The sequence below is a fragment of the Chiloscyllium plagiosum genome, chromosome 5 (assembly GCF_004010195.1).
Source record: "Chiloscyllium plagiosum isolate BGI_BamShark_2017 chromosome 5, ASM401019v2, whole genome shotgun sequence".
NCBI classification, from domain to species: Eukaryota; Metazoa; Chordata; class Chondrichthyes; order Orectolobiformes; family Hemiscylliidae; genus Chiloscyllium; species Chiloscyllium plagiosum.
Genome location: NC_057714.1, coordinates 49,828,111 through 49,851,175, shown reverse-complemented (window position 1 = coordinate 49,851,175; position 23,065 = coordinate 49,828,111). Strand labels below are relative to the sequence as shown.

Sequence of the window (23,065 nt, the reverse complement as noted above, 5' to 3'; positions counted from 1 at the left end):
TCTTCTCTTGATCAATTTATTTTACTTAAGGATGTTCCTTTCATTTTAAAAAAAAAAAATTTCTGGTATTCTGTTTGCTGAAGACCACCTCTGCTGTACTGCTATTCACAATCACAAGGTGGAGGGTGATTTCAGTTTCTATGATCTGTTACTGGAAATTGTCTGGTGGAGGGAAATATATGGTAGTGTACTTTCATTTAATTTTAAAACCATCCTTCCTAATGGCTCAATTGTATGTGTATTTGTTAGTGTCACTAGCATTACTTGTTGAATTTGTAAGTTTGACCTTTAACCAAACATTTTTCTATCATAAATCACTTTTCAACTCTTGACCTTAAAGTTTGTAAAGCTATACCAAAGAGAAGAGATATGACACAGCAACTATCTTGTAGCCTTTTGAATAATTTATCAGGTTTTAAAGAATAAAAATGTACTGTGTTCAAAGAAAGCAGTATGTGTGGAATTTATCAGCATGTCAAGCCTTTGGGAAGGAATTCTGCATGCCCCTGCATGTGCTGGAAAGTTAGTTTGTAGAGCATTACAATAACTCCATTCTACAAATTCTTCAGTGCATGACATTGCAATCTTACGCCTTGCTACTTTCATTTGGACTGATTTATTAGCAATGATGACCGTATCGCTAGTTTTGTTGAAACAGTAGAAGATATGTTTAACCATCATTTCCCAATATATGTAATTCTGTCTTCTACATTTTTCACTGTTTCCCCCTTTATCCCTCTTCTCCCTTCAACCCTACCATGCATGCCGTTTACTTTTGTTCAGTAACCATGACTTGATATCCATGTGTTATGTAAAGTCTCATCTCACTAACTGCTCGCTGTGCACACGGTACAGGCCACCGCCCCATGATGACAGGCACAAATATTACAACCGGACACCATCGCAGGAAGGAAATGGCAGAAACGCAAGATATGTTCAAGAGCAAAATATGAAGAACATGGGAGGCAGGAAACATAGTGTTGACCAAGATAAACTCATGACCACACTTTGAAAAGAATGGGAAAATGTTCATTCTTTCCTGTGATTTTAAACCCCTTTCCATTCAAGTTGCAATCCAGATTGACTCGTGAAGAAAAACTATTAGTGGGGGTAAAGTAATCTGGGAAACTGCATTTTTTAAAAAAACTTTATGTACACTTTTCTCTAGCCATCTCTTCATGCTTTAAAGATGCCAATTACATCACAATTTTTTCAATATTTCTGTGAACCATTTGCAAAACAAACTTAGGTTTGTTGAATTTTCTTTTATACATATGCATCATACAGGGTCAATGTATTGATATTTGCAATGGAGCAATGGCAGATCTTCTGTTAGGAAAAGACATTTGAGTAAGACTAGTATTTACCAAAAGTTGAGATACTGTTGCAGTGATGAGCGCTTACACTTTGTGTAAATGTTATAATGATGCAAGGAGTTTCACTGAATTCAAATCATTCTACAAAATAGTGCTTAGAGTATCCAAATGTAATTTTCAAGCGTTCTGCTTTGTCTAGAGACTTTTATTTAAAAATGCACATTGAGACTTCAATATGTCTTGCTTTCGCACTTCTGTAAATAAGTAAATCAGAAAGCCAAAACCTTGATAAAATGGTGTGAACTGTGACTTGCTATTTTATTTAGAGAAATCATTCAGTTTGTTCAGATTAATACTGAAATAAGGATGTGTCCATTAGTCAAAATGTTTTTAGAAAGTTTCTTAAACATTTAATCCATCTTATTTTCCACTCCTCTTCTGAGCTCTTGCTGTGTCATCTACTACATTCCTGTAAGGATGTCTGATGGGAGGAATTTGCAATTCAGCTCACTACCAGTATTGTTATGCCACTATTTGGCAGAAGGAGAGCATGAGAAGAATCAGAATGACTTAAGATATAAAAAATATATCTTTTCTGGCACAGTGATGATTACAAGAGCAAATGTATCTGAGTAGTGGTAACAGACAAGAAGGTTCCAAATACCACCTATGTTGAGAAACTGATCTCAGTCTAAGATGTTGCAAGGCATTCTCATCAGGTTCGATGCCTAACCCCACCCACACCCCAATCCTGAGCAATGCCAATTCATGCTCGTTATACACTGACCTTTGGTAAAAGTACAGGTGAGGACTGAGTTAAGAGGATTGTTTCCTGTTGATATATGCTGTACTGACTGACGTGAAGAATAGTCATGTATGCAGCTGATCAGCTGTTAGCTTCTGCAAAACTATTGTATCATGAGTCACCATGTTCAGGAAGAGAAAATAGTAAAGGGGCAATACTAAGGAAAGGAAAAAAGAAATTATTTATGTAAGGAAATCCACAATTCTAATGTGTTTTATTGGATCATTGGGGATTTGGAACTGACTATGGAGAATTAAGAGTGTGAACCTGTATATTAGTACACAATCACACAATGCTTTAGAGATCCAGAACAAGATTTTTAAGCTAAAACTGCTGAGTGAAATCTCCACTAATCTTGTGCCTGATTCAATCATCTTTTGGTTCATTCTCAGAATAAATAAGCACTGAATTATATTTTTAATCATTTTGAGGTGAATCTGTTGCTGGATACACATTTGATGAAACAAGAAAAATTTTGGCAACTTAAAATATCCTGTTCATTTTGTTGTAATCAAGTAGAATATTGAATTGCAGAGCCATTTGACATTTGTATTCCCATAAGTACCTAGTTCATTAATGTTATCAGCTATCTTTATACTTACTGAAACAAACTTACTTAAAGAGCAAAATCAGATAAGCTGTGTTGGTCGGTTACCTAAGATGGTTAGATTGTGGTGCTAATAACGTCAAGGTAGTGGGTTCACTCTCTACACTGACCAAAGAACAAAGAACATTTACAGCCCAGGAACAGGCCCTTCGGCCCTCCAAGCCTGAGCCGATCCAAATGTGCTGTCTAAACCTGTTGGTCAATTCCTAAGCATCTATATCCCTCTACTCCCCACCTACTCATGCATTTATCCAGGCGCATCTTAAATTAATCTACTGTGCCTGCCTCTACCACCTCTGCTGGTAACGCGTTCCAAACGCCCACCATCCTCTGTGTGAAGTACTTGCTGCGTGTATCCCCCTTAAACTTTCCATCTCTCACCTTGAAAGCGTGACCTCTCGTTATTGAATCCTTCAACATGGGAAAAAGCTTGTCTCTATCTGCCCTGTCTATACCCTTCATGATTTTATAAACCTCAATCAAGTCCCCTCTCAATCTCCTTTTTTCTAATGAAAATAAACCTAACCTACTCAACCTTTCTTCATAGCTAGCACCTTCCATACCAGGCAACAGCCCTCTAAACCTTCTCTGCACCCTCTCCAAAGCATCCACATCCTTTTGGTAATGTAGCGACCAGAACTGTACGCAGTATTCTATATGTGGCCGAACCAATATCTTTACAATGTTAACATGACTTGCCAGCTCTTATACTCAATACCCCGTCCAATGAAGGCAAGCATACTCTATGCCTTCTTGACCACTCTATCCACCTGTGCAGCCACCTTCAGGGTACAATGGACCTGCACTCCCAGATCTCTCTGCCCATCAACTTTTCCCAAGGTTCTTCCGTTCATTGTATAATTCGCTCTAGAATTAGTCTTGCCTAAATGCATCACCTCACATTTGTCTGAATTGAAATCCATCTGCCACTTTTCCGCCCAACTTTCCAGTCTATCAATATCCTCCTGTATTCTTTGACAGTCCCTTATGCTTTCTGCTACTCCACCAATCTTCGTGTCAGCTGCAAACTTGCTAATCATACCAACAATGCCCTTTCCCAGATCATTTATGTATATTACAAACAATAGTGGCCCCCACACTGACCCCTGTGGAACACCACTGGTCACCTTTCGAGAAACTCCTTTCAACTACTACTCTGTCTCCTGCTGCTCAACCAGTTCTTTATCCACCTAGCTAGAACACCTTGCACTCCATATGACTTCACTTTCTCCATTAGTCTACCATGGGGAACCTTATCAAATACCTTACTAGAGTCCATGTATATGACATCAACAGCCCTTCCTTCATCTATTAACTTGGTCACCAGGTGCATCGTTGGACTTTGCAAGTCATGGGTTTACATTTGCAGAGTATACATTTGTCATTGCTTTGGTGGCTCAGTGGTTAGCAGTGCTGCTTCACACCACCAGGGATCTGGGTTTGACTGTCTGTGTGGCGTTTGCACATTTTCCCCGTTTCTGTGTGGATTTCCTCCAGGTGCTCGGGTTTCTTCCCACAGTCCAAAGATGTGCAGATTAGGTGAGCTGGCTGTGCTAAATTGCCCATAGTGTTCAGGGATGTGTAGGTTAGATGCATTAGTCAGGAGTAAATATAGTGTAGGGGGAATAGTTCTGGGTGAGTTACTCATTGGAGGGTTGGTGTGGACTTGTTGGGCCGAAGGGCTTGCTTCCATACTGTAAGGATTCTATGCGTGCTTCACTGAATTGTCTAAGAGCACGATAATTAAAAATACCAAGTGATTTTATTGTAACAGACAAAAGAAGACCTGTCCTTCTTTCAGAAGGATGCATTTTGCAAGCTTTTTAATTTTTGCATGGGAGTGTTTATACTAATTTGAAGGAAAATTTCATACAAACTATGCTGAGCACTTGTTGCTATATCTTTTCTTTAAAAACAGCATTTCTCTAAAATTTTAAATTAAATTTTCTTCTCTTCCATTCTTGCAAGCAGTCTTGTGCTACATGATGATCATTTGGTAAACAATTTAAATTAGTGATATTCCTAAGGACTACGTCATTGTCAAGCTTTTACATTCTAGTGCTTTGAACTGGGACAGTAAGACAAAAAGAGCAATTTGTTCTGTTAGTCAATATGTAGTATATACAAAAACAGTAAAATTCACATCCAGAATAAAGTAAAACAACTTACTTTCTTTACAGCAAGATTACCTTGTGTTTTGAGTGGCCAACATTTCTAACTTGCTCTTTCTTACAGATCTAGTGAATGTCTTACTATCTCCTACAGTGTAAGATTAAGGAAACAAGATCCTGAAGCAGTGGATATTAAGTAGATGTAACAAAAGTTGTGGATCAGCGTAGAAGTATCTATTGTTGTCCTCTACGTTCCAAATTTATTTCAGAACTTGTCGTAGGTGGCACGGTGGTTAGCACTGCTGCCTCACAGCGCCAGAGACCCGGGTTCAATTCCCGCCTCAGGCAACTGACTGTGTGGAGTTTGCACATTCTCCCCGTGTCTGCGTGGGTTTCCTCCGGGTGCTCCGGTTTCCTCCCACAGTCCAAAAATGTGCAGGTTAGTGAATTGGCCATGCTAAATTGCTTGTAGTGTTAGGTGCAGGGGTAAATGTAGGGGAATGGGTCTGGGTGGGTTGCGGGTCGGTGTTGACTTGTTGGGCTGAAGGGCCTGTTTCCACACTGTAAGTAATCTAATCTAAAACTTAGTATTCATTGGCATTCTCAGCTAATTATATTGATTCTTATGTAATTACCTGTCTTCTCCTTCCCAATATAGTTGACTTTACTTCCTTTGGTAAGGTAAGTACTAAAGTTGGAAAGGAAGTAAATCTAGTCATTTTTATACTTGCAGTTTACCTCCTGTATGGAACATTCTTTCTAAATTCAAATTATCAACCTGTGGTCAAAGTTTGTGCGAAGATTTGTAGCTCGGGTGCTCGTTGTTGTGGTTCTGTTCGCCCAGCTGGAAGTTTTTGTTGCAAACGTTTCGTCCCCTGGCTAGGCGACATCATCACTGCTTGGGAGCCTTCTGCGAAGCGCTTCTTTGATGTTTCCTCCGGTGTTTATAGTGGTCTGTCCCTGCCGCTTCCGGCTGTCCGTTTCAGCTGTCCGCTGTAGGGGTTGGTATATTGGGTCCAGGTCGATGTGTTTGTTGATGGAGTTTGTGGATGAATGCCATGCCTCGAGGAATTCAGCCAGGGAGTTCCTAGAGGCATTCATCCACAAACTCCATCAACAAACAAATCGACCTGGACCCAATATACCAACCACTACAGTGGACAGCTGAAACTGACAACCGGAAGTGGCAGGGACAGACCACTATAAACACCGGAGGAAACATCAAAGAAGCGCTTCGCAGGAGGCCCCCAAGCAGTGATGATGTCGCCTAGCCAGGGGACGAAACGTTTGCAACAAAAACTTCCAGCTCTGCGAACAGAACCACAACACCTGTGGTCAGTTTCATCAAAATAAGTGTACTGTGGTACTCTTATCATAAATGCTACCTTACTGCATTAAACTACAGTTTATAGAATGTACTAGGTACAAGTATCATAGGTATTGCTGTGAAGATGACCTCTGGGCATTTTAAGATGTGTTGCTGCTGAGTGTGTATGTTAGTGAGTCACTGGTAACTATGTGACTGTTGCAAAGGTTCTTCAATTGATTCCTGTATAAAATGTTGGAGGGGTTTACTGTATAAGATACAAACATCGTACAATTGTGAACTTCGACAAAAGAGAGCAAGAAAATGTATGTGTATGTCTGGCAATTAAAATACATGATGAATTATGATAAAGAGACAATGTTGAAGTGTGCAGTGTGATCTCAGTGTGATCAAAGCTATCTGAAAATTTCAGGCGCTCATCCAAAATTGGAGATAAATTGTTTAACATTTACATCACTAAAACACACAAGCAATATGTCATTTGAGTGTAAAACAGACCTCCATGCTGGTGTTCTTTTGTTCTCCATTATCGTTCCCACAAGCAGTTCTCATTCTGTATTGCATAAAATTAACTATTAGGCAGTGAATAGCTAGCAATTTCTTTTCTAACAGCATCACTAATGCGAATCAAAACATTTGCTTCTCTAGTTCTTCATATCTTACCCTGGCCTTGCATATATCAGCACTGCCATGACATTCCACCCACCCCCCCCCCCCCCCTGAAAGCTGACAATCGCTAATTTGTGTCTTCCCTCTTTACCTGTGGAATAAAAAAATTCCATTCAACTTGCTTATATTAAGATTATGGCATATGAGTTAATGTTCTTAGACTGCCCTATTACTTACAAACTCTAGCCATAGAAGAGTCAACTGGATCAGGTTCCTGTGGAAGGGTAAGGCGGTTGATGGTGGCTTTGCCATGATGTGATTTTAAATTTTCTCTTTAGTCTTCAAATACATCTGTGTATTTTGACCTCTGGTCTCTCTCAACAGCAAGTCAATAAAAGTACTGGCTGTCTGAAATCAAAGTCTTCCCTATTGTCAGAGTAGACTGGCTTCCAACAACAGCAACATTGATAACCTGTCGTCATCAGAGTAGGAGAAAATAGGAACCATGAGGGTGGTATAACTAAAAGTGAGCAAAAGGGTTGATCAGTTATTCAGTTTTAACGACAGAGGAATATTTCAATGCCATATTCATTCTGAAATATTTAAACCAAAGTTCAATAACTATTGTCTATGCAGTGTCACTCTGGTACAGGAAAACACAGCATCAAAGTGGCATCAAGTTAAGTGCACAGATATTTAAAACTTCTGGAACTTATGAAGTATGGAATTTAAGTGAATAGGAAAAGAAAATTAAGAAAATGTGTCCTTTCATGCAGGCTTGAGTTATTGGACATCTAAAACTTGTTCACTGCATTCATGTTTCACATTAATTTGATCTATGCATAATGAAAGAAGTTCAATGATAATTCTCATCATCTCAAAATTCCAAGAACTATCTTCTAAATTGTCATGTTGTAAGAATCAATTAAGCTTCTCCAAACATCAGAAGTGTGAGGAAATTTTTATTACTGAAAATAATTATATAGAAGACCACTGCATTAAAATCTTAACTACTGCCATTCCCATTGATACTACGGTATTTTGCACAAATTTTAAATTTTAAACATCAAATTTGACACTGAAGTCAGGCCAGGATCCCAATCTGTAAAGATTCTTGCTGGTAAGCCTCATTACTGGTACAAGTGGGCCAAGTGCCTGGAAGTGAACACTAGAAATTCAATCCATTTGTTTTTGGAGGTGGAGAGGATTAAGCATCTCCATTGGACTTGATTTTTGTGTCACAACAGCTAGGTTAAGATGGACATTATACAATACGACAAAGAAACGTGGAAGCTGGAGATCTGAAACAAAAACACAAATTGCTGGAGAACCTCAGCAGGTCTGTCTACATTTCTGGGAAGAAAAGAGAATTAACATTTTGAGTCTGGTGAAATTGAAAAAATATTTAATTTTTGCCAAGTTTGAACATGCACAGAATTCATGAAGTATGCCATTTACTTATTAGTCAAATAGAGGGTGCATCCTTTTAATGTTAGATTTCTGCCCATATTTTCCATGTCTTCAGATAGATAAGAGATGTCCCCCATGTTACAATCTCCCATTTTGCTCAGTACCTGTTGTCCTTTTAGAACAATCCTTTCAGTATTACTGGGACCTTATTTAAAAGGAGTGTCATGTCATTTAAAGGATTCACAGCAATTATTTCTCATCAGATTTGAATTTTTCTTTATGCCTTAATTTCATTGCTTATATTTGCTTTATGATCCACCTTGCATATAAGCAACTGCTTTCAGTTAGGTAGAAATAAATAGTCCATTTTAGTGTAGATTTAGATTAGTTTGTGTCAGCACAGACTTGGTGGGCTATACAGTGTGATTCTATGATTTTCTTCTTTTCTCTAGGACTTCCATCCAATTCCAAAGATTGCATGACTACTTTTTCTTTATAAATACCCGTCTGAATTATTTTTGTAGGAAGGGAGGCAACATATGGCAACAACTGTGCCTCTCTTTATTAACACAAGTTACTACCTTCAGTTAGTTAGGAATTGGAGTAGGTCATTCAGTCCTCAAACTTGTTCCTCCATTCATTGAGATTTGTATCCTAAATCTTGCTATTTGCCTTAGCTCTATATTCTTTATTACCCTTAACTATAGTACATCTATAATCTCAGATTTAAATTGAGATACAATCTTTTTTTTTCAGGAAGAGTTCTACAATAGTGCTTGCTAAGCTTAAGTTTCACAACATTAATCATCAATAAGATGATGGTTTTATAAATTCATCAACACAGCTCCACCTTCTGTGCTAACCTGCCAATGGCTTTAAAGTTCACAGTTGTTCTGAAATAGAGTGTAATGAGAACACACCAAATAGTCATTGGAGGTGTTGGCAACAATGCATTGTGCACATTATGCATAAAGCAAATTCATTGTTTGATAAGACTGTCAACTGTGGCTTGATTGGTAGCACTCTTGATCTGAGTCACAAGTTTCAAGTTCTGCTGCAAGACTCGAGCACAAAAATATCACGATTCACATTCCACTGCAAAGCAAAGAGAGTTTTGCATTAATCAGAGGCCATGCATTTTGGAATACACTTTAAAACAAGGCACCATCTGCCTGTTTAGGTGGGCATAAAGAGTGCATTGCACTATTTTGAAGAAAGGCAGGGGAGTTATAGTATCCCTATAGTGTGGAAGCGGGCCATTCACCCATTGAGTCCACACCGACACTGAAGAGCATCCCACCCAGACACCCCATCCCTGTTAACCTGCACTTCCCATGGCAAATCCACCTAACCTGCACAACCCTGGATACTGAGTGATTTAGCATGGCCAATCCACCTAACTTGCACGTTTTTGGGCTATGGGAGGAAACTGGAGCACCCAGACGAAACCCACAGGGAGAATATGCAAACTCAATACGGACAGTCGCTGAAAGGTGAAATCAAACCTGGGTCCCTGATGCTGTGAGGTGTTCTGACTAAGATTTATTCCTCGATCAGCATCACAAAACAGATTAATGCAGAGTGTTTGCACATGCTGTTTATAAGAACTTGCTGGGGACAAATTAGCTAATGCATTTCCCGCAGGGAGACTGTAACTCTAGCACAGGGGAGATTGAGGCTGCAGTCTCGACTCCAACTGATGTCACATGTAACCTTTCCCTGGGCCTTTATTATCCTGTTGGTCATAGTATTTAATGGAGTATGCAGTTTTGACATTGAGGTGTTTCTTCACGTGCTTGGATTAGTCTTGTGTGTTGTGATGTTGAGTTAGCAAAGAATCTGATAACATTCTCCCTGTGTCAAAGTTGAAGGGAGAAGGTACTGAGCATAGCATAGCAGTCAGAAAATGCCATGTACTTCCTTGTTATTTGTTATTGGGTTTAAGGCTGGCATTTGTTGCCATTCCCTAAGTGCCCCTTTAAACTGAGTGGAAAAGGCACTTAAGAGTCAAGCACATTTAGGTCTAAAGTCACACGTAGGACAGATCCAAAAAGGATAGCAGATTTCTTTGTCTAAAGAGCTGCCATGAACCAAATGGAGTTTTTATGACAATTAATGCAAACTTCATGGTTATAATTGCTGAGACTAGCTTTCAATTCCAGATTTGTTATTTAAAATGAAATTCTACTAGTTACCTTGCCATGGTGGATGGGAAGCACTTTCAGCATTCACTTGTACCTCTGGATATTTTCCCAGTGATATTACCAAGATGTCATCATCTTTCCCTAATATAGAGGAGAGAAACCAGTCTCGTGAAATGCTTTATCTTGACTTCCCCATATACAGTGATATCCACATCATCTCCCCACCTAATAGATACTACTATCTGTTTATTGTAAGCTAGTAACTTCTGTTGTATCAGTCAGCAGAGCTCCCATTCATTTTATCAAAGCTACATATACAATTTAGCAAATACAATGACTGTATGGATCAACTTTCGTTCCTCTGAATTATTGTTTATTTACCCATTGTAATTACATCTTTACCAAGCAGCTTTACCAGTATAATTACTCTTGGTGCTAATGTGTGGTAGTTGGACCTTTGAACCTGATCCAGTACTCATCCAAGGTGCCAGCTGAGGATTTTGAGAAGCATCTGGCTACTGTAACTCCATAACAGCCTTATGTCATATAAAATCATGTTTGGTCAAAAGAGCCATCGTCTCTTTTCTGCCTACAGACATTCTATAGGGTAGTGCTGTTCTTCCAAGGGACATCAACTTGAGCACATATTTGCCATGTTACTATTATCAAGCACCACTCTTACCTGGCCAACAGTCTGCAGTAAAGCAGGCCAAATGAGACCAAATGGAATCAGTGATGCCCAGAGACGCAAATTATCTGTATCATAGGACCAAATGCTTGGAGTCTGAAAAGGACAGTCACCTCTATTACTGTGTGATGATATTTTATTTTAGATATTTTAGAAATGCAAAAATGCACTGAGGGCCTACAGTGTGTGGGGCACAGCGATGGATTTCTGTGAAGGTACTGCATGTTCCAGAGTGCATTGCAAAATAGGGTCGCTACTCGTTGGTGTGCCCCAGGGGTATGCTGGAGCCCATGATTTGAGCCTGCTACAGTTTGTCCATCTCCTTTGTACGTTTTGCGGGCTCTTTCACCTGCTTAGTGCACTGTTTATGGTGGAAAACCAGATGTTTGGCAGTTTTTTTAAAAAAATAAGTAACGTTTGTTTGCTATCAAAACCTTTTTAGATTCTTTTCTGGAGCTGGCCAAAAAAACGGACTGCCAATGTTCCTATTCACAATGGGTGAGAGCTGTAATAAAATATCTAACAATGTGTATTTCTTTCTGAAAATATACTTTATCATGAGACTTGTACATTCCAAAGTATTTCAAATTGGAAGTTACAAGAGAGTACAACAAGATTATTTTTTTCTATATTGCATGTTGCACTGAATGAAATAGTAATATATGTGATATTTACAAGATAAATTCCATGTCAACATAAACCTCAGGGCCTCTGCTTAGTTTCCAGTGTCTGAGTTTACTGTAGCAGGCAACCCTTAGACTGGCCTTTCTATATTGATTATTTATGGCAGTTGCCCCAGACTTCAGTGGATCCCTTACCATGTGGTCCTGGACAATGAAATATGCTGGTCTAAAGCACTTGGTTGTGGGCATTTTGTAATGAAAAAGCCAACAAGTTTTAGATGTTCCAGAGTTGGTTCTTCTTCTGTTTGATTGGCCTGCAGCAGCAGTTACTGTTTGTCTCTGTGCACGTTTCTGTCAACTGCCTGTGGAGCGCAGAGCAAACAAAGCCAGGTGGAAGGGTGAGCTGTGAGGAAAATGCAGGCATGCTTGTAACAACACGGGGTAAACTCTCCTGCTTACTGTAAATCAGCAACACAGAAAAGATTTATCCTGTGCAGTAATCTTTGGAAATCCGAGAGGCCAAGGACTATTTAAAGTAAAAATTAACAACTTTATTTCTTAAGGTATAACAGAGAATAATTAACTAACAACTATTTACAACTCCTTCTTCTAACCTATCTTTTACTTTACCCTTCTATAATACTAGTCCGATAAAACTCCCAATTATGATTTCCGAAACACAACTTCTTATCTCAAAACCAGGCAGCTTTTAGTTTTCTCTGTATTCCGCTCATTTTTTCTTCTTCTTCGGGATTCTGCTTCACAGGTTATTGATCAATAAAGGTACCGCTTTAAGAGAGCTATGTTTTCACAGAATCTTTACATGCTGGTGGCTTGGCAGGTCTCCTCTCAACTGTACAATTTTGCCCCAGTCTTATACACCCAAAGCATCAGATTGTGCCATTGGCTTTTAACATTGTCAATATACTCAATTCAAATTGGATTAGAGTTTAGTATTTTTCGGGGTATAATTTAAACTAATTGGCCTAAATTGAATCTGTTTTGTTGTTTCCAGAAAACGAGCTACTCCAGTAGCTGGAGCACATGTTACATTGTATCTTTTTTCAGAATACTTGGTGGTGTCAGGTAGTTTTTGCTAGCTTTTAACTCTCTTAAAGTATACCCACATCTTTATTACCCCTCCCTCCTTAAGAAAAAATTAGCCATCATAAAGAAAAATAGTTTCATTTTTTATTTTTTGTTAACACATTACCCTAACATGCAGATAATTTTAATATAAGTTCACCTTAACTACTTCCCATATACCTACATACATATATATGTAAAACATTAAATAAATACAATCTCATCTAAACGCTATCAGTTAAATTCGTGATAACTCATCCGCGATTACATTCTTACGACCCACAACATGTATGATTTTTACACTAAAAGTCTGTAACATAAGACTCCAATGAAATAGTTTCATATTCTTGTCTTTAATGTGCTATAAAAGTGTAAGCGGATTGTGATCCATGTACATAACCGTCTCTGAGACGTTGCTCATGACATACACATTAAAATGTTGTAAGGCCAGTACCAAACCCAATTGTTTCCTTTCGATTGTGGAGTATTTCCTCTGGTGGGTGTTGATTTTCGAAAAGTAACCAACGGGCAGTTCAAACCTTCTGCTGGAAGTACAGCTCCAACTCCAATACCACTAGCATCGTTGGCGACTTTAAAAGGTTTTGAAAGGTGTGGTATAGCTAAAACTGGTTTGGTGGTTTATATTGATTTCAAATGGTTGAATGCTGCTGGCATTGTTCCGTCCACCGAAACCTTGTGTTCTACTTCAGCAAATCAGTTAACGGTGCCACTACACTGTTGAAGTTTGGAACAAACCCACTGAGTCCTAAGAATCAAAGCACCTCTTTCACAAGGTTGGTCATGGAAATTCCTCGATGGCCTTTGTCTTTGCATTCCATGGGATCTACCTTCCACGACCGATGTTATGTCCCAATAACGTTATCACGGTTTTCGCGAATTCCGTCTTATTTAAGTCTATCACCAGTTCGACTTCTCAAAGTCTTCAAAGGACTTACTAAAGATCACTACATCATCCAAATAGATGTTTGTTAATTCAGCCACAACTCAGTTCATGAGTCTTTGGAATGTGGCAGGTGTGTTCTTCATTCCAAACGGCATTATTTTAAACTGATATAGTCCATTTGAGATTACAAGCGCAAAACATTATTTTGACTCTGATAAAGGTACCTGCCAGTAACCACACATTTAAGTCCAACTTGGTGATGTAACTGGCTTATCCAACTTTCTCAATACAGTCGTCCAAATTAGGAATTGGATATGAGTCCGATTTTGTAATGGCATTGACCTTCCAATAATCCACGTAGAGCCGTCAAGTCCCATCCTGTTTGGGAACTAGGGTAATCAGTCAACGCCACTCGCTCTGGCTTGGTTCAATGATGTCCTCATTGAGCATAGCCTCCACCTCCATCTGGACCTGTCTGGTTTTGAAAGGATTAAGCCAATAGGGGGGTTGTTTTATCAGAATAGTATTCCATACGTCTACTTCGTGTACAATAGCATTAGTCCACCCCATCTGATTCTTACATATGTTCTTATACTGCAGTAACAAATCTTTCAACTCCATTCTATGCTCCTGAGACAGATAGCTTACTACCCTATCCTACTCCTCAAATATTTCTTCATTTTTTAATCTGCTTTGAGCACATCAAAATCCATATCATGTGAATTTGATTCCACACCCTGCGGGACAATAACTAACACCTGTTTCTCCAGTTCTTTCTCTCTAGTATAATACGGTTTCAACATGTTCACGTGACATACTCAATACTTTTGTTTCTATCTGGCATTTTTATTAGATAGTTCACCTGAGTCAACTTTTTCACAATTTGATAGGGACCATTAAACCTGGCATTGAAGGGATCTCCTATCACTGGTAACAGGACTAACCACGTCATTCCATAAGACATAGGAGCGGAAGTAAGGCCACTCGGCCCATCGAGTCCATTCCACCATTCAATCATGGCTGATGGGCATTTCAACTCCACTTACCCGCATTCTCCCTGTATCCCTTAATTCCTTGAGCACATCAAGAATTTATCAATTTCTGCCTTGAAGACATTTAGCGTCCCAGCCTCCACTGCACTCTGTGGCAATGAATTCCACAGGCCCACCACTCTCTGGCTGAAGAAATATCTCCGCATTTCTGTTCTGAATTTACCCCCTCTAATTCTAAGACTGTGTCCACAGGTCCTAGTCTCCTCGCCTAACGGAAACAATTTCCTAGCGTCCACCCTCTCCAAGCTATGTGTTATCTTGTAAGTTTCTATTAGATCTCCCCTTAATCTTCTAAACTCCAATGAATACAATCCCAGGATGTCCAGGTCTCAGAGCTTTTATCTGTCAACTGCTTCAGATGCTTTTTAGCTAACTCACCTACTCGATTTAATCTCTCCCTCACCTCCAATACATAATCTAAGTGTGACCAACATTGGTCCTGTCAATTTTTCTTTAACTAATTTCAAAGGTCCTCTCACTCATGACTGAATATTAACTCAAAGGGAGTGAACTGAGTAGATTCATTTGGGGTCTCCAATGGCAGACAATACAAATGGGATACCTTTATCCTAATCATTCGGGTAATCCTGACAGTATGCTCTCAACATGGTCTTCAATGCCTGATGCCACCTTTCTAAAGCTCCCGAGGATTCACTGGATTTAAAGTGCTATATACCTAAGCTATCCATAACAACCTTAAACAGCCTAGCAGTAAAATTTGACCCTTGGTCTGACTGAATCTCTCTGGGTAATCCATAGTGTGTGAAGAAAGCTACTAACCCCTCTACTACTCTTTTGGTCTTGATACTCCGTAATGGAATTGCCTCTGGAAACCTGGTAAACAAATCCATTAAGGTTAACAACTACTGATTCCCACTTTTAGTTCTCAGGAGGGGACCTACACAATCAATTATAACCTGCCTGAAAGTTTCTTCAAATGAGGAAATTGGCAACAAAGGTGCTGGTTTTATTACTGCCTGTGGCTTACCTACTATTTGGCATGTATGACACGTACTGCAAAAGTTAACCACATCCTTATGCATTCCAGGCCAATAAAAATGTTTTTTGTATTTTAGCCTGAGTCTTTTGTACCCCTAGGTTATCTCCTGCAGGTAGTTCATGTGCTACCCGTAACACCACCTGTCTGTATGCTACAGGCAGCACAATCTGGTGCGCTTTGGCCAATTTCTCCTCTGCCTGTTCAGGTTTTCCTGCACCATTATGTCATACAGGGTATCTGTTAACTGAAGCTCAACTCCTTCATCTTTCTCTTATCACTTCATGCTGTGACTTATGATAATGGGATCTGGTTACCACACAGTCTGAGAAAATACCATGATATTTCTGTTTTAACTCCTCAGTTTCTTGGTCTGTCTTGTGCTTCTCCACAAAGGGTGTCACTCCCACCTTGGATCCTGCCAAATCATTCCCAAGAACAAACTGAATTCCTAGAACTGACACTTAGTCACTCCCACTGTAACTTCCCTAATCTTGCGTTGGCACTCCAACCTGATCTTGTATTGGTGACGCCAAATTTCTGTCCATCTATCCCACAAGTTACCACACTCTCGGGTAACAGATCAGAAAGAGTGCATATTCGCTCATCCCTTACTATTAGCGACTGGTTAGGTCGTGTATCTCTCAAAATGATAACTTCTTGTCCTTCTCCCACTATTCTTTCTGAGTAAACTTTACCCACAGAGGCAAATTGTTTGTGGAGATCAGGTACTACCTCCATACCCAACCGTTGCTTAGGCTGTGCACTCTCCTGCAACTCCTCGGCTCTTCTTGGGGTCTCCTTTACCATCTTCACTAATGCCACTGGCTTAGCTTCTTTTACCACAACTTTTCCCACAGTGCCTTTCTTTAATGACCAACACTGTGACTTTGTGCCCCACCTTCTGGCAATGAAAACACCTTTTCCCAGTGCCCTTTTCAAACCTCCGGCACACTAACTTTCTGTGTCCCACTCCATTTGAGTGAAAACACCTGAGGCCTTTCACCTCCTTTTCACCCTCTTGGGCTTCTTTAACATGTGTAAATTCTTAACAGTGCCCTCCACTCTTGGTTTCGTAGTGCAGGATTTCCCCTTCTCTCAACTTCAATCCCTCACAGGACAAAATTCTGGCCAGAAGCCTGACTGATGCACCAACATGTACTCACCTGCTGATTCTGCTGCCCTTGTCACTTCCTGAACTTTCTGTTCCTCCACGTGAATTCTTACCATCTCTGGAAGTGAGTTTTTAAACTCCTCCAGCAGAAAAATCTCTCATAGAGCCTCAACTGTCCTGTCTATTTTCAAAGCACGCACCCATCCATCAAAATGACTATGTTTAATTCTTTCGAACTCAGCATAAGTCTGACAAGATTCCTTGTGTTTCTGAACCACTGTCTATATGCTTCTGGTACCAATTCATAAGCCTGTTTAACCTCTTCATAATCTCTTGACCCCTCATCTGATAGCATGGCAAATACTTCACTAGTTCTGCCTACTGGTTTAGTCTGACCTAGCATTACCCATAAATCCATGGACCACCCCATCTACCTCACTAATTTCTCAAATGAAATAAAGAAGCCTTCAACATCTTTCTCATTGAAATGTGGCAGTGTTTTGACATATTTAGATATATCACTACCTTCTGTTTTAACCTCCATGCTGTTAACTTGACTTTGCTGACTAAGTCACAATTTCTCAAGTTCAAATTCTGTCTTTTTATCTCTCCCTTTCTTCTCTGTCTCTCTTCACTCAGCTAAGAACTTTCTCTGTCTCTCTTTTTCTTCTCTCTCTTTATCTTCTAGCTCCATTTTTCTCAATTGTAATTTAAGTTTTTCTACTCTACAGCACTTGTCTGTTTTTCTGACACACCTAAAATTAATTCCCTTACAATTTCAACTTTACTTTTGTCCTTGGTTAAAGAGAGCTATGTTTTCACAGAATCTTTACGTGCTGGTGGCTTGGCAGGTCTCCTCTCAACTGTACAATTTTCCCCCAGCCTTATACTCCCAAAGCATTGGATTGTGTCATTGGCTTTTGAATTATCAGTATACTAAATTCAAACTAGATTGGAGTTTGGTATTTTTCAGGATATAATTTAAACTAATTGCCCTATTTTGAATCTGTTTTATTGTTTCCAGGAAACTAGTTACCCCAGTAGCTGGAGCACATGTTACATTGTATCGTTTTTCAGAACACTTGGTGCTGTCAGGTAGTTTTTGCTTGCTATTAACTCTGTTAAAGGTACAGTACCCCCACATCATCTTAATGCTTCACTGTGATTTGGACAAGGCTTAGTGAGTGGATAACATGTGAACTTATCTACTTTGGTATCAAAAACAGGAAGGCAGATTCTTATCTAAATGGCAATAAATTCGGAGAAGGGAATGTGGAACTAGGTTTCCTCCATCAGGTAAGCAAATAAGTGCAGCAGTCATTAAAAAAGGCGAATGGTATGTCGGCCTTCATAGTGAGAAGCTGATGTTTTGCTGCAATTATGCAGAGCCTTGATGAGACCACATCTGACACATTGTGTGCAATTTTAGTCTTCTAATCTGAGGGAGGATATGCTTGTGAGATAGGGAGTGCAGCAAAGGTTTCCCAAACTGATTCCTGGGGATGGCAAGACTGACACATGAGGAGAGGTTGAATTGCTTAGGATTATGTTCACTGGAATTCAGGAGAAGGAAGGGGAATCATACGGAAACCTATAAAATTCTAACAGGACTAGACAGGGCAGGTGCAGTAAATATGTTCCCAATGGCAGGGGAGTGCAGAACCGAAGGTAAACCATTTAGAATTGACATGAAAAATTTCTTGACCGGGTGATAAGCCTTTGGAGCTCATTGCTAGAGCAAGAAGTCAAGGCTAAAACATTGGAAAAAGTGAGGACCACAGATGCTGAAAATCAGAGTCGAAAGGTGTTATGCTGGAAAAGCACAGCCGGTCAGGTAGCATCCGAGGAACAGAAGAGTCAATGTTTCAAGTATAAGGTCTTCATCAGGAATGAGGGTTTGGCTCAAGGGGGCTGAGATATAAATGTGAGGGGGTTTGGGGTTGATGGGGAAGGTAGCTGGGAATGCGATATGTAGATAAAGGTGGAGGGTGATGGTGATGGGTTGGTGTGAAGGGTGGAGCAGATGGGGGGAAGGAAGATGGACAGGTAGGACAGTTCAAGAGGATGGTACTGAGTTTGAGGGTTCTGGGATAAGTTGGGAGGAGGGGAAACTGGTGAAATTGACATTGATCCCATGTGGTTGGAGGGTCCCAAGGCTCTTCAGCCAGGTCCTGAAGCAGACCCACTATCACAGCCACAACTCCTTCCTCACCGCCTGCCTACAGAATTGATGTCATCTCTGGGAAACACGCACTAAACAACCTCGCTGCCCTGTGGCCGAACACTTCAACTCCTCCCCCCCACTCGGCCAAGGACATACAAGTCCTGGGCCGCCTCCACTGCCAATTCCAAGCCACGTGACGCCCGGAGGAAAAAAGCCTCATCTTCTGCCTTGAGACCCTCCAACCTCACAGGATCAATGTTGATTTCACCAGTTTCCTCATTTCTCCTTCCCAATCTTATCCCAGATCCAACCCTCCAACTCAACTCTGTCCTACCTGTCCATCTTTCTTCCCACCTATCCGCTCCACCCTGCACTCTGACCTATCACCCAACCTTCATCTACCTATCGCATTTCCAGCAACCTTCCTCGTCAGGCCCCATCCTCTCCCATTTATCTCTCAGCCCCCTTGGGCCTCCCCCTCATTCCTGACGAAGAGCTCATGCTCAAAACCTCGACTCTTCTGCTCCTCAGATGCTGCCTGACTGGCTATGCTTTTCCAGCACCGCACTTTTCAAGGCCAAAACATTGTATGCTTTGAAGAAGGAGTTGAATGTAGTATTTGAGTCAAAAGGGATTGAAGGGTGTGGAGGAAAAGCACAAACAGGTTACTGAGAGGGTGAGTATCTATGATCATAATGAAAGGCAGAGCAGGCTCGAAGGGGCAAATAGCCTGCTCCTACTTGTATTTTCTATGTTTCTATTTTCTGTGTCATGGAGCTAATCAGGTCAATAATGGCTTTAATAAAGTATCTAACAATGCAGTTTTAGTATTTCACTGGCTGGAGCACTTATTGGTATCTTTTGAGAGCCCAGGTAGAGTCTGAACTTTTCACCTGACTGCACAGACATTATCTTAGTACATCCATGTCCCTAGCAACACTCCAAATGCAGCTTCTGCTGTGGCTCTGTTGAGGTTTTATATCCCTGATTACCACAGGAGCCCTTGCAGCTCAGTATAGTTTTTGCAGATGATCTGCTGCCAACGCCAAGAAGCATTGTTTAGCCACTTGAATTACACTATTGTGGAAAATCATCCTTTTTATATTCTACAAGGACCTTTGTTGCCTGGAAGGATGAGAGACTGTGGATCATGCTTTGAAATGTTGGTAGGTCTGGTTGTAAGATGTCTGACTTATTCTTCCTCTGCTTTTTTCCTGGGACAAAGCTAAGGTAGTGATAGGAAACTACTCTAATCTCTCATTTTCTAACTAGCTGATTTGCATGTTGCACTTAGCAGCAGTGCCACGAGGTTTTCATGTTATTGTTTGCTGACAGGTAACATCGGATCTCTTGTCAATCAGCAACTCCTCCTATAGTTGCCTTCTTCAAAAGCTTTAAAGCAGTCCTTTCATCGGGAATGAGAAAACAGAGGGTTGAGATCTACCATTTGCTGTCAATCTCTACCTGTTGTTATGGGATGTGGTCGTGACTTCTAGTTGCTATGGGATGCAGTCAAACCTAGTGATCAGGATAATGTACCAAGCAATTGCACACCATGCCAGTCTGTATGTGGTTCAGATTGTGAATTAAGGCACGATTCTCTTTGAAGAATGAGAATATAAATAAACCTATTATTCGTGGCCATTAATTGTTGATCACAGTGGGAGGGGATGGAAGATTGTTAGTGGCTGATGTGCTTAATACGTGAGATTTGCGACAGGTATGATTTGCTCCATTTACTTAGTCTGTTATACAGTATTAAGAATACTAAACTTCTTGTGACATTAAAGTACCATCAGTGGCTTGTGATGTTGGTATTTTGGCATTTACTGTCATGACTCACTTGGGAGAGCTCATTTTCATTGTTGTAATTAAGCAAAAACCTGAAGATGTTTTGATGAAAGTGTCATCCTATTGGAAATCTAAGCTTTAGATCTTTACTTAAAAGATAGATGCAAAGAATGTTCAGAGTTACAATTTTTCAATACTAAGATCCTGAGAATTGTGCAAGTTCTAGCTTAGAATCATATTGCAGCGATATCCTAAGAGATGCCTTAATTATCTAATTTACAGACTGCACTATTAGTGAGCCAAATCCACAAGACAAATGCCTGGAATTGTGCCCTGAGTTTGCATTTATGATGCAAACATTGGTGTGAATTCACAGGTTTTGGTGCTGAATATTTTCTCCAGCAATGTATATCTGTCTTTATAATCTAGCTCATTTTTGCTTTCAATAATTGTGTTGTGCTTTTTAGTTTTCCTTGCTTGTAACCATAGTTAAGATAAATTTCACATTTCAAGGATTTTTTTAAAGCAGCAAAGCTGGGAAAATCAACTTAATCATGAGGGAACTGTGACCACCCTTGATCCTAATGGGTAAAGCTATGATGATTACGGTCTGCCTGTTTTCCCCTCTTGTGGCATTCAGGAGTCCCCTGTGGAATCTGAGCAAGTGGAGGGCACCTGTAAAGCAATTCTTACTTGTGCAGTGTAGTTGAGGAAGGAGTCAGTGGTGAAAGAACGATGGTCAATGATAACAAACCAGTCTCTCCATTACTGATGAACACTATTAGGAGAAGCAAAGGAGTTTACAGCTGGGATTGAACATGAAATTCAATCAAGGTTAGAACCCTTACATCTAATCTTGATCAGAGTAAAAATTACCCATTTACCTTTAGATTTTTTTTAACGCTGGAGATACTTAGATTGAACATCCTTGACAGCATTCCTGTCCATTATCCGGTTCAGACCTGTTCAATAATCCACAAATCCAGCATTGACACTTTGGCACTGTGTCATGTTCTCTGATTTAAATGGCCAGCAGCACAGCCAGTCACACTGACAACTGCTATATGAAAGGTCAGTGTAGAGTTCATGTGCCAAGTGGTTAAGAAGGGGCAGTGTGCGAAATAGGCGAGAGGTGTAACACTCCAGCTGGATGAGCCAGTGGGGATTGGGAGGTATGGATTGTACCAGGTGGGTTGGAAAGATGGCTGGATGAGGGAAGGATCCAGTCTGGGGGTTGTCAGCTCAACTCAGTTCAGGTCAGGGTATCTGGTCAAGTGTCTGTGAGACTATCAGGGTAAGGGAGGGCACTCCCAGGAGATGTCAGGTCATTGGGTTGAAGTGGGGATTCAGGTCATGGTATTGTCTGGTCTGGCTTATGGAGAAATGTTAGGCCAGAGTCCAGTTAGAGGAAAGGGGTTGAGGACAAGGTCAGAAAAATCCAGCTTATGAATCCAAAAAAATGTTTTTATGTAAGCATTGTAGATTCAAGGTGTAGGATGAAACACCATTTAAATTAATCTAAAATGTATTGATATTATTAATCTCACAATCCTAAAAGAGCAGTAGTTTAGTAGGTAACACAGTAAAGAGATATGCCAAGCAGTAGATAATGCACTTCACAGAATGACTTTTGGCAGTGTTCAATGATGATGATTATGGAATATTCCAATTCACTAGCCTTGGATACCTATCAGGTAAAGATTGTAATAGCAACAAAAACAGAAGTTGCTGGAAAAGCTCAGCAGGTCTGGCAGCATCTGTAAAGAGAAATCAGAGTCAATGTTTCAGGTCCAGTGACCCATCCTCAGAACTCAGAGTTCTGAGGAAGAGTCACCAGACCTGAAACATTGACTCTGATTTCTCTGCAAAGATGCTACCAGACCTGCTGAGCTTTTCCAGCAACTTCTGTTTTTGTTTCTGATTTACATCATCTACAGTTCTTCTGGGTTTTATAAAGATTGCAATCGATTTGGTTGGGTTCAGTATAAATGTGGGATTAGGAAAAATAGAGAAACTGTTAAATATATCCTGAATACATCCTGAAGCCAACCTGGATTCCCGTTGATTTCATTCTTCCATCACTAAAAATGTGTGTTGAAAGAAGACAGCTACATAGAGAGTGCTATAATTTTAGCAAGCCTTAGCCACAGCATCCAATTTATACCTGTGCTGCAAATTTGCATCCATTACAATAGGCATTGGAGTCGCTGAAGTATAAATAGTAAAGTGTTATTTATTCTGCTGCATTTAAAAATTAAGAACCACCCACATACTTCTCAGAAACATGTCAGGTTCATATGAACACCTGATGTAAATT

General features: G+C 40.1%; 1 protein-coding gene across 2 annotated transcripts in view; it reads left to right on the top strand.

The window, feature by feature from the left end:
- Positions 1-23,065, top strand: part of LOC122549886 (band 4.1-like protein 4B) — a 385,280-nt gene that overhangs the window by 229,917 nt on the left and 132,298 nt on the right. The window contains exon 16 of one of the 2 annotated variants that reach the window (XM_043690061.1): positions 856-1,625. The exons of the other annotated variant lie outside the window; for it this stretch is intronic. Within the exon in view, the coding sequence (XP_043545996.1) occupies positions 856-1,012 (157 nt within the window). The 3' untranslated portion in view covers positions 1,013-1,625. Of the gene's footprint in view, positions 1-855; positions 1,626-23,065 lie in introns of those variants that run through there. 2 annotated transcript variants of the gene reach the window in all.